General features: G+C 45.9%; 1 protein-coding gene across 1 annotated transcript in view; it reads right to left on the reverse strand.

Moving 5' to 3' along the window:
• Positions 1-221: 221 nt before the first annotated feature.
• Positions 222-12,157, reverse strand: part of agrn (agrin) — a gene marked incomplete at its 5' end in the record, with an annotated part of 200,835 nt that continues 188,899 nt past the window's right edge. The window contains 8 exon segments of the mRNA XM_080853360.1: positions 222-945; positions 2,987-3,090; positions 3,246-3,470; positions 6,138-6,170; positions 8,016-8,039; positions 9,118-9,205; positions 9,722-9,905; positions 10,018-10,134. Coding sequence (XP_080709486.1) covers positions 788-945; positions 2,987-3,090; positions 3,246-3,470; positions 6,138-6,170; positions 8,016-8,039; positions 9,118-9,205; positions 9,722-9,905; positions 10,018-10,134 — 933 coding nt within the window. The 3' untranslated portion in view covers positions 222-787.

The following is a 12,157-nucleotide window of genomic DNA, read 5'->3' on the forward strand; positions in this document are numbered from 1 at the left end:
CTTATGTTTTAGGATATGATGCATTCGTTGTTTACATTTCATCAATTACAATTCAAAGTGATTGATGCTTGCTAATATGATATGTTCTTCTCGCACGGTTAGCATTTCTGCAGTTAGGTTTGGTGTTAGAGAGGGATTTGATCCTTTGAAAAAAAAACAGCAACAACGAACTAACAAATAAAAAGGAATCAACTATAAGAAATCTGTCTAAATGGTCTCAGCTAAGTTGGTATTTGGAGCACTGCCATAGACACAATTTGATTTTTGTTACAGAAAATGCATCACTGTGTAGCAAGCTTATAGAAGACTTCGTGTTCAGTTCAGGTTGGCCTGTTGAATACAGTAATGGTGAGTAAAGAAAACTGCCCAGTGGAATGTCTAGGTACTGCACTGCATGGAGAATTATGGCACTAAGAGAAGGCAATCAAGAGAAGACCACAGCACCAATGTCGTTTGTTACTGTTCAAGTAATGAGCAAGGTTATGCTTTTTGTTTTAAAACAACAAAACATACATAATACAACTTTTTTTTCCTTGTGACACCATGTACATCATGACACCAACATTTGCATTTAACAGGGTGAGGGGGATTACGCATGGAGGTGCAGATCAAAAAAAGAAATAAAAAAAATGAAACAAAAATTAAAACAACATATTTTTTTCCCAATATAAAAAGCGATGAAAAGTATACAAAAATAGAAAATAATTACAGCAGTAGACATGGCGATTTTTTTTCCTCTTTTCTTTTCTTATCTTTTTTGTTTCGGAGGGAATGAGGCTGTGACCGGCTATTTGGCGGAACAGTGTAAAATTTTAGGACTGTTTAAGGCGTCCTCCACCAGATGCAGTTCCACACCGTCCACGGTCACGTCCTTCACACAGCCCACAAAGCCTGTGCTGTATGCCTTTGGCAGCCGACGCGCCGCAGACAACTCCTCCAAACCTCCTGGGGATAGAAAAGAGGGAGAATTGGCTTTTAAACACAACAGAAGCAGACAATCTGTACACTAAACACACATTCAGTCCCAATTACACTCTACTCTGTAGCTTAGAACCGTTGAAAGCACAGGGTCAACACATTAAGGAAGAGGAAAGGTCAGCAGCATTGGACGAATAGAGTAATAAAATGACGAGAATGCATGTATGGTGAATACAAGACGGTTGCGTTCTGAGGAAGAAAAGTACGAAAGCAACAGCCAAAGAGTCATGGGAGACAAAGGGAAAATGAGAGAGTTGCTGAACTAGGTGAATGATCTTAACCTCAAGAGTGGGGAGCACTGCGAGGTGTAATAGAGGTGTAACTCTCATTAGCAGGTGTAGAGATCAAACACACTGTCTCTGCTCACGTGCCTGGAGGGGGGGATCTACACTGACAGCTCGGCAGCAAAGATACACCAACTCTCCCCAAGGACGACGAGGTCGTTTGATATATTTTTCCGCACCCAGTCTCACTCTACAGCTCTCACTCGATCTTCTCCGGGCTACAAACACTTGGCCCTTGAACTCTTTTTGCGACCCAAGTCTAAGTTCTGCTGTGTTTTTCTTTTATACTACTCCTCTGCGTCCCCTTTAATCGTGTTGTGAGCCTGTGGGGGGGGGGGGGGGGGCGGCGGACGAAGCTAATTTCAAGCAGGTTACAGATGAACAACTGAATAAATAATGCGATATGAAAAGGTGGATTTAAAGAGGCAGCTCTTGATTTGAGGGCAGCCTGAGGATAATGTAATTTCGCTGCAGGGCATCCTCAGCACCTGTTCCAAGACATTAAGGAGAGGAGGGCTTAGGCCCTGTGCACGCGCACACACACACACACATATACACACACACACACACACACACACACACACACACACACACACACACACACACACACAGACACACAGACACACAGACACACAGACACACACACACACACACACACATGCAGGCACTAAGGGTGGCACGAGGACATAATTTTACAACTCGAGTACTCCTTGCCTAAAAAAGCATGGGGGGTTAGTGTCAGGGGGGTTGTTGCGAGTGAGCGGTATTAATATTTGAGGGCATAGCACATCTCTGAACATAGAAAGTATTGTATTGATGTAGTAATATTGATGAAACCAGTGACAACAATTTACCATTATTATTACCTACATTCTACAGTTGCCCAAGACAGAACGTTCTGTGACCAAAGTTTTCACCTAGTGATCCTATTGTATTGTATTTTTTTCAATCCTGGTCATAAGTAAGCCTAACCAACTTAAACGTGAAGTTAGTCATGTTTGCTTGCATCTATCTTTAACAACAAATTGAAAATATTAATTTGTGAAGCTGTATACGTAGTACACTATGACTGACTCGATAGTACATCCTTAAGAAATCGGTCCTCAACCCACTAAAGTTGCATGTTTATTTCATCACAACAGTTCGAAAACAACATTTGCATAATGAAATGCTTTGCAAACAACAACATAAATATGCTTTTGGCATTGCTACTCATCACCTCTATTTTACCATTCACACTAATATCTCTCTGACACATAGCATTTGTGCATTTAGAAACTTTTAGAATCCCCCCAACTTTTCTAATCAATGCTGCTTCCCCTTTTTTATGCCCATAATAAAAAAGTGAGTGAGTGAGTAGCTTTAAAGCAAACTCAGGATTAGATTCCCCCCTCTCCTCGTTTTTTTCCCTTGTAGATAAGAAGACAGCCTTTGTTATTTTTAATGTCTACCCCATTTTAACAAGCCGCCAGGCTCCTTTCACTTTGGGGTCAATACTTGCTCTGAATTTGTTCTGTTTGTACTTATTACTAGAGCATGGCCATGTAGAGCATCCATAATAGTCTCCAGGGCTGGCTTACTCTCCGATTTAGACTGTGGGAGCAGAATTGAGAATGGTGTGTGCGAATAGAAGTGTGTGAAAGGGAGGAGGGTTACTGAGTTGGCGAGTGGTGGGGATGAATTCAGAGGGGTGGATGAGGAGAGGAATATATGGGAAGACTTACCCAGCCAGAGAGCGCCGTCCGTGTCCAGCTGGGTCGCTGCCAGGGGCGACGACCCCGTCACCGCGGCCTCGTTACCAACCTGCAGGGAGCCGTCCCTGAGAGCCCTGGTGCAGGAGAGAGAAAGAGAAAGAAAAAAAGAATGAAAAGACGAGAAAGGAAGGGAAATTTCTTTCACATTCAGTGTGACTCTCACCCACTCTATATGACCCATCTGCATTCCTCAGCATACTGACATGATGACTGAGCCCTCCCTCCTTACCTGCTGGCCTTGATGCGGATCCAGCGGTTGGTGTTGACGCGCACGGACGAACGAAGGACAACCGGCTTAGAGCCCAGGTCATAGGTCATCTGCACGCGGCCGTCCACGATAGCCAGGGCGATGTAGTCGGAGCGCTCAACGCCCTTGCCGCTCCACAGGATCAGGCCTTGCGTGGCCTCCGTCTTGATGCTCAGCTCAAACTTGTTCACCAGCAAGGCCTTCTCACTGGCGATGCGAGAGGAGGAGGAGGAGAAAGAGAGAGAGAGAGAGAGAGAGAAAGAGAGGGATGGCAATGAGTTACTCTTTCATTAACGGGAAGGAGGGAAGGAAAGGGAGATAAATAGAGCCTTGAGGAAGAGGGGCTGTGAGGAGGCGCTGCCCTCACTCATCCCTTGCCTCATTGGCTGAGGGGATTGTGGTTTTCAGGGTCTGGTAATTGGATCTGCAGGAGGAGAGTGAGACTAATCCTGGCGCTGGTTTCTGGAGGGTGTGGATGCTAAAGCTGGGTCAGATTGTGGTGAGAACCATGGAGAAGTGTGAGCGTGTTTGTGTCTCATCTGCATGGCTCTGCATGGGTCCTATGATGACTTGTTTTTATATATTATTAAAGGAGAAACAACCGGAAGACACAATTTTTAATCACAACAATGCTGTGAAGGTGAAGACCTTGAGATTTAGAATGTATTCACCTATGCAGCAGCAGATGTGTAAGGTAGTGTATCTGTGTTGAGTTTGTGTTTGCGTGTATCTGTGTGTGTGCGTGAGTGAGAGAGTGAGTTGGGGCTGGTGTCACGCTCTGGGGTGATGGCGGGTTTTTTGAGATGCGAGCACTCCGCCCTGCTGTGTCTCGCGTGAGCAGCCAGCCTCTGTCTCTCTGCGCTGGGAGATCAGGGGGAACAGATGCAGATGCATTAATTGCCGTAGGAGCGCCTTTTTGATCTCGCTCCCAGGACGCTCCCCCCCTGCCGGGGCCCAAGCGAGGAGAGGCAAGGACCTGCGAAATCCGCTTGGGCCTGTTGGGAACGGCAGCGTTGTCACAGCTGTCAGCCCAGGAGCCACTAAGCTGCCGCCGGGGTCCGGGAGGGATGTGTATGTCTCTGGAACAACTAACACAGCCTTCCACCTCATGACTCTGCGCGCCCATAAATGCGCTCCTGAGGGGGGAAGGCTATTTTTAAACAACGGTTCCTTTTGTTCTCTGTCGCTTCCCTGAGGAAATGTCCATAGAGGTAATGGCATAGTGTATGAGGTAAACAGAGCGGGTGTGTGTTTGTGTGTGTGTAGGTCTGAGAAAGTGTGTTATTTCAGTGTGTATGTGTGTGTGTGTTATTTCAGTGTGTATGTGCGTGTGTGCTTTTCCGTGGTGCACCTAAACAGTGGTTAGACGGCCGACACAAACATAGCAAACACAAAGAACAAACAGCCCATAACGAGACAAAACAGCATGGAGCTTAGCACAGAAACAAGAGCCACGGTGAACAGAAAACACAGACACGGTACACACCTGGTGACGAGACAGACACACACACACACACACAAGACACACAAGAAACACAAGACAAAAAGAAAAAGCAGATGTCGACTCCGTACGCATCTTCACACCATATCAGACCATAGCAGGAGATCAAATCAACAGCTCCCTCTCCAGGTCTGTCAGGTCCGGTGAGCAGCCCAAAGTGAGAGGTCACTGAGGCAAAGCTGCAGTATGTGGACACATGTCTACTCTTTCCTAGAACCACGCAGCACAGGGCATATAATACACTTGGATATTTTGGGGTATGATTTTTTTGTGTTTTTTTGTTTTTTTGTAATTGGAGTTTGTGCTGTGAATTCATACAGTACACATATATGCACACGTATACACATATGAATATTAATTTCATTTCTATATAAAGTGCATACTTATATATGTATACCCATGAATTCATATTCACCATTCATCGCTAGTATTTCACCTGGCCAAGACAAAAGAGTCCAGAATCAAGCAGTAGCATGTTGGTCTTAATACGGGGCTCAATCATGCTGTCAGGTTGCTGTGATGTCCCAGGCAAGCCCAGAGGCAATGTGCCATCTCAAATTTACCTCACGCCGTAGGGAGAGGTGGGGCTCGAAGAGTGAAGCTGTCCTACGTTAAGCCTGAAAAAGTGCACTTTCATCAGGGAAAGGAGCAGGGAAGGTCCCTCTTACAGCATGAGCGCCGGGTATACACCCATATGTCTCAGACCAGTGACGCCATTGCAAATTAAAATGCTAAATTTTTTCCCCCCACTAATTGAAAAAAATGTCATTACGCAAATTGTTTTAGACGGGGCAGTAATAAACCAAAGCCGGAAAATTATTCGGTATAATTGAATTCAGCAGCTCTCCGTACCCCATCTCTCTTTCTTCCATCCTCCCACCCTTAAGACACACACATGTTCTGCTGATTGGACTCTTTCTGCAGGGCCATTCCACACATGGCTACCAGTCAGAGCTTCAAGAGGGGTGGGGTAGGGTGGGGTGGGGGCAGCACTTGCGGGTCACTCTTTCACCATGACCATTTCAGTACACTATTTCTCAGTCTAGCTCTTAATAAAGCTAAGAATATGTCGCAGATTTTCAGCTCACCTGTCTGTAGGTAGCAGACATTCTTTCATATCTTTAAAGTAAATTATATTACATAGTTTTCATTACATTTGATTGGAACATAACCCCATCAGTAGGATGTGTCATTTGTAATTTGCCTGTGAAGGCTGCTAACAGTCACGGATACTAAACTTGACCCTGCCACCCCAGAGATGGCCCTCTCTGCCTTGGCTTTGAGTGGTAGCGGATTGAGGGGGTTGGGTAAGGGGGAGTGAGGGTGAGGGATGGCATGCCAGCGGCGGCCCGACACGGCCGGTGGGCACTCACCTCTGGTCAGAAGGGTTCTCCAGTGACTCGGGACTTAAAGGAGCAGTAGAGAAAATGGAGGGCATGCAATAAGCACTGGAGGCGCAAAAAAAGGGTAGATCTCTACCTCACTCACTTCCTAGCGGGTCAGCGTAACCCAGGCAACGCAACTGGATTGGCATTGGCGGAGAGGTGGTTTTGTGAACAGGGGCCAAAGCATGTCAGCAAATGCCTTGCTGTGCAACTGTTGTACTAGCTACTGTTCACAGCCATTGCACTGGCAATGGTGGGGCATTGAGTGAGGTCATCCTCAGTAGGCAAACACAGGCCCACTGTGAGCATGGGGGGTTGTAGGAGCTCTTGAAGGCTCGGCTCTGTTCCATCCCATCATGTGGTAACTGCACTGTGTCAACAATGGCTTCATTCTCCCTGTTTGAAAACATTGTGTATTCTAGTGAACATGAGTGTCTCTGGAATAGATGCGGCGTGTGTAGTGTGTAGTGTGTGTGTGTGTGTGTGTGTGTGTGTGTGTCTGTGTGTAGGTGTGTGTTTGTAAGCGTGTGAGTATGTGTGTGTCTGTGCGTCTGCAAATGGGCACATTTGAGTAAAACATCAAACTACCACTTTGCCGAAATGGGTTTAAGAACAGATTTTCAATTTGGACCGAATGGGGTCAAATGTCCAATTATGGCAAAGCACAGCCGCATCAGCTCTGGCCTATGGAATAATGAGGCATGTGGTAATGGATCCCAAGTTACAGGACAGGGCAGGGAGAATGAAGACAGATTGGCACTGCAGTAAATAGTCACAGAAATATTATTCCTGGGTGGATGGACACAGCCCCTTTGTTAATGTCCCCTGAGGCATTCATTAACTTGTAAGGCCCTCTGCTCAACAACCAAATCATATTGAATTGATGGCACTCATTCTGAGAAGTTCGCCAAGTTTCCCTGGGTGACATTCGTTCTAATCCTACTTCTCATTTTTACAGGAAGTGACATCCATTACTGGCTGGGCAGTCTCGGAGCGGCTCAGAGAAGGCTTGTCCCTAACTGTTATTGATGTCGGTGGCCATGCTCTCGTCTGGACTTTCAGGGATATTACAAACGGGGCCTCTTTTTTGACAAATCCTTGATAAATGTGTCATATAGTTTTTTTTTTGCCTGTGGAACGCAATTATTGGAAATTACAGTTGAAGATTTTGACAAACATAGCGCTCGTGGCCCGAATGCTGAATGGGCTGTTTCGGACCTACTTAGCATGATCAAAAATAAATCAAGCCCTGACTTTGTAGGAGTTCCACACAGTCACTCAGACAGCTAATTATATTGTGGGACAGAAAAAAAAGAAGTTGTAAAAAGGAACTATAAATCCTGCATTTTATTAATAGGTCAATTAAAAAAGACATTCAAGTCAGTAATGTCTTATTGAAAGCCCTATTCACATAAAAGCCAGTCTAAAAAGCCTCCAGAACATGGACAAATACTTGCAGTTAAAAAGGGATCTCATACATGTCAACATAGCAGTTAATAACACCCAGAGCACGGTGCTTGTTCTTTTCTAACCATGCACATTGTCCAGAGAGGTCTCTTCCTGGATACCCTATAGTTAATAACACAATGCTTATCAGACATGCCAAACATGCATTGCTCTATGGAGATTACAATTCATCTTGTCAAAAATGTTCACTGATAAAAAAAAAAAACATCTGAATAAAAAAATGGCTGAGATGGGCCCTGTCTCACTGACAAATAGCTATCTACCTCAGTTCCTATGTACATGAGTGATTAGATCATTCCAGAATGATTATTTATCAAGGTTAACTATCAAGGATGGATCAACTGAAAGGTTAGTCTGTCGTGAATCATGTCCATCCCAGTTCTCGTCTGGTTTACTTACTCTGGGATCTCATTGGTCAGTTGGCTTTGAGTGCAGAGGAGAGACAACAAGGAACACTCATTTAAGACAGACGAACAGACAGACAGACAGACAGACAGACAGACAGAGACTGACATACAGAGAGGAAGACAGAAGGACAGAGGGACAGGGACAAGAAACAGAAGCAACAGCTCTCCAGGCAGACATGAACAAACAGAGCTTGGACGACAGCCGCCGGGAACAAACCTGAGTGCTTTCCTGCAGCAACTGTGACGATTTGCACTCTACATTGCAAGATTATGTGACAGTCTACCTCATTATCCGTGCTGAGTGGCTTACTGTACAGCAGTTGCAGAAATAACATATGCTGGTATTATGCAGGATTTGAATGCTATGCTTCACATATCTGGGGTCAAACGTTCAGAGCCGTTTCATCCCTGCTTCTTGCATCTTACACAGCATATAGTGACAGTAATAGGATAAATGTGAGAGGGGAGTGGATCTCCCTCCATCCATTGGGAACTATGAGATTATTCAAATATTGACTTCTGGATTGACCCTCGGAAGACAGAATGTAGAATAGCGCACGTGAGGATCCCGTAGAAAGCCACCATTATCTCATGCCTGTACAAGAAGGCAATTAGTAGCAATGACATACAGAGGGAGAATTTAAACATGGCCTCTGAATGATGTGGGAGAGAGGTCAGTGGCTAAGTCGTTGGTGGGTGGTTGGGTGGATGTGTGGTTGGGGGACGGCAGAGATTCATCAGCCAGGCCAAGACGTGTGTGTGCGCTCAGGGGGCCTGCACTTTAATTGGAGCGGCTGCACTAATTAGCAAGATTCACTGAAGACCAAGAGCAGCCGTGGCCCTGGAATCTCTGTGAGGGATGGGGACAAGCTATTAGCTAAAGTAGAGAGGCGCGGCGGAAAATGGGGACGAAGTAATCAGTTCAGTCATCGCAATTTGCTGAACGAGACTATGGGGAGGAGGGGAGAGGAGGGGCTGGAGGGAAGGGGTAGGGTGGTGGTGTCACAGATAATTCTGCTCTTACGGGAAGCCGCCTCAGAGGGATGTGTGGGTGTTCTGATGACAGACAGGGCCCTCCCAGTTGTTCATCTTACCTCTTTGTGACGCCATTGTGATACTCGATGAACGTCCTGCCGTCAAAGGTGATGGCCTCGGTCTCCCCAGCGGACTTCTCGTGGATCACTGTGGAGAGGAGGGAAAAAGAAGTGAAGGAAGTCAAAGGCTGCATCAATCGATAGCAAAACACAGTAACTCTTAATTAAACCGGAGGCAAAGGAGGTCCTGATGTATTGTCGTCTTCATGCTCTTGTGGCTTAATTAAGGTTAAAGAAACACCGGTGAGCCACGGCAAGGTTAATGAGGTTGGTGGGGGTAAAAATTATTCGGAGCACCTATCTGTGTGGCAACGAGTGTATGGTGTGTGTGGGCCCGTGTGTGTGTGTGTGTACAAAGCATATGAAATGAGATATGAGGTCATTACAGGGGTTCTGCGGGGAGATGTGAAAGTGGGGTAAGTGGATGGTCAGAGGACCGATATTAAATTACACAGTCAGACAGCCCCCGCATAACAACACCTCTGGGGTTGAGATAGGAGGTGGCATGTGTATGAGACAGAGAGAGTAAAATAAAACGAAAGAGAGAGAGAGAGAACGAGAGAGCGAGAGAAAGAGAGATAGTGAGATAGGGAGATACACTTACCGAGCTGGCAGTGATTGCCCATATAGCCGGGCTGACACACACACTCAAAGCTGTCTAGCAGTGGGTTGCAGCGGCCGCCGTTCTGGCAGGTGGCCTGGGAACAGGGGTGGCTCTTGAACATGGACACGTCGCGGGAATCCAGCGCGTTTTCTGGCTTCAGGATGGTTGTGCCCATCAGAGTGATCTGTGTCCGTCCAAACACAACGCAGGTGGTGCTCAACACACAGTACGGATATGGTTCACACAGACAGAAGGGTGAAGTGTTGCCCTGGTCACCTAAGGTTCTAATCCCTCACCTTCTGAATGGCCCCTTTGAAGCCGTCCTTCAGCGAGGCCGCCCTCGCAAGCTGCCGGAAGTCAGGTGCCCCGCCCACATAGAGAGATTCCTTCAGGTTCAGATCAGTGTGCTGGTTCTGAAAAACACATCACGGGGTATGAGAACGGCCCCATTAAGGTGCACTGAGGCTGAGCTAGTCTTATGAAGCACCCTTATCTTCTTCTGAGCGGTACCATTCTGTTTTATTCAGTATGCAGTTTTGGCTATGCAGAAAAACCTGCTAAGGCATAACGAATCAATATCAGAGAGGATAGTATGCATCAGCCAGATTATTGATGAATCTCATTCACTTTAGGGCTTTTCTGCATCAATACCCTCAATGTATTACAAAACCTAATTGATTCGGGGTCCCTTTTTCTCAGCTGCAAATTATTCTGGCTGCACATAAGACAAAAGAATGAGAGAAAACAGGGAAATTGAACGAGCGAAATGAGAACGACTGATATGGATGGGTTCTTAATGAAAGACTATAATGAACGTGTGATTCTTCTGTGGACCTTTCAGATTTCAAACAGTAAACCTTAATTGGTGTATCATTTGTGCTGCAGACGACTGTGAAATCGGCGTTCTCCAACCTGCATGAAAATTGCTTCAATTAGAGCAGGACTTTACGCAGGGAGGTTCTGCTCACGGAAGAATTAAGGATCTTTATTTTATGTAGGGCAATAATTGCCAGAGGGAAAAGCCAAGTTAATTGCTGGGGTAAAAAAGAGAGACGGAGCGTCTGATGCTTGGCACCGTGGCCACCTCATTTTCGTACGCCGAGGTGTGGCGGGTGGGCGTGCTGAGTCTTACACTTCCATGGCGGTGCACCTTGAGTGGGGTCCAATCTAGTGGATGGGCCAAACAGGTGCAGCCAGCCTCCAATCTGGCCCCGTTCCTGTTACACTTGGGTGGACTGCAGGCCAAAAAAGGGCCCTAATAACAACAACTCCTACCTGCATCCGTGGGGCCGAAAGGTTGCAGGAGACATGTTTACTGTCTACAGACATGCGCTGATGTGTTGGGTGAGTCAATGTGACGTGCAGGTGAATGTGTGAGTGTGTTACGTCAGAACAGTTCTAACAAACAAGTTCATGTAAAGTGGAAAAATGAGAAATGTAACTCCGTTTGGCTCACTCCTTTTTTTTCTATTTTCGCTTTCTCTCTTGTTCTTTTGCTCATCCACATCCACCCTCTGTGCGCAAAAAAAAACGTGGTCTTCCCACGCAGAACTAATGAAGACGCTTATTGTTGCATCAGGAGTGGTGAAACAATGGTGGTCAAAAGATAATTCCCTCCCTACCCGCCCCCGTACCAGCTGGCCTAAGGGAGAAGCCAAACGGAGCTCACGAAATGTCTCTCTCTCTCCCTCCCTCCCTCCCGGCATATGGAAGTATGAAAAAAAAAAAACCATAAACCCCACCACCATTTGCCTTCACCGTCTAATCTGATCGAATGGAGTATGGGACTGAGATGACGGGCGGACTACTCGATGATGCCGTTGGAGGAAATGAAATGTCTAGCAGCCTGAATCAGACTTCGGTCATTACCTTGCGTGATTTCTTATTTCCAGACAGCACATAGAGAAGATAGAAAAAAGAGCAAGGGGGTAAGGTGGGGGAAGGAAACGTTAACAGAGAAAGAAGTGAAGAGAGTAAACAGAGAAAAGTCAGTACATTGAGAGAAAAAAAATGGAGAAGTTAAAGAAACAAATCCAAGCTACAGCAGAGGCAGCAAACTAAATAAATAAACTAACTGACAAACAAGCAAGCAAACTGATAAATACATATCATAAAAAGAGAGTTACACAAGCAGGGAAAGGTCCAAATGCAAGGGGGTGTGCAAATTACAGCAACTTCCATATAACCATTCAGAATAAATCAGGAGGCACATGAAGTTTGGCTGCATTCAACACAATTGCACCCACACACAGTTTATTTCTGTTGTGTGACAAGGGAATTGCGACAAAGGAACTTCAGTGGCACTGCTGCAGTATAGTTACAGGGTTTTTATTTTCTGTGTAGGAGATATTCTCCAAAAGGTCTGAGTTCACCCCTGTGAGCTAGAAGACAGTTTTTCATAACTAGACCACACTTTCTCTCCCTCTCCCGCCCTCG

This window comes from Sprattus sprattus, assembly GCF_963457725.1.
Source record: "Sprattus sprattus genome assembly, chromosome: 16".
Classification (NCBI taxonomy): domain Eukaryota; kingdom Metazoa; phylum Chordata; class Actinopteri; order Clupeiformes; family Clupeidae; genus Sprattus; species Sprattus sprattus.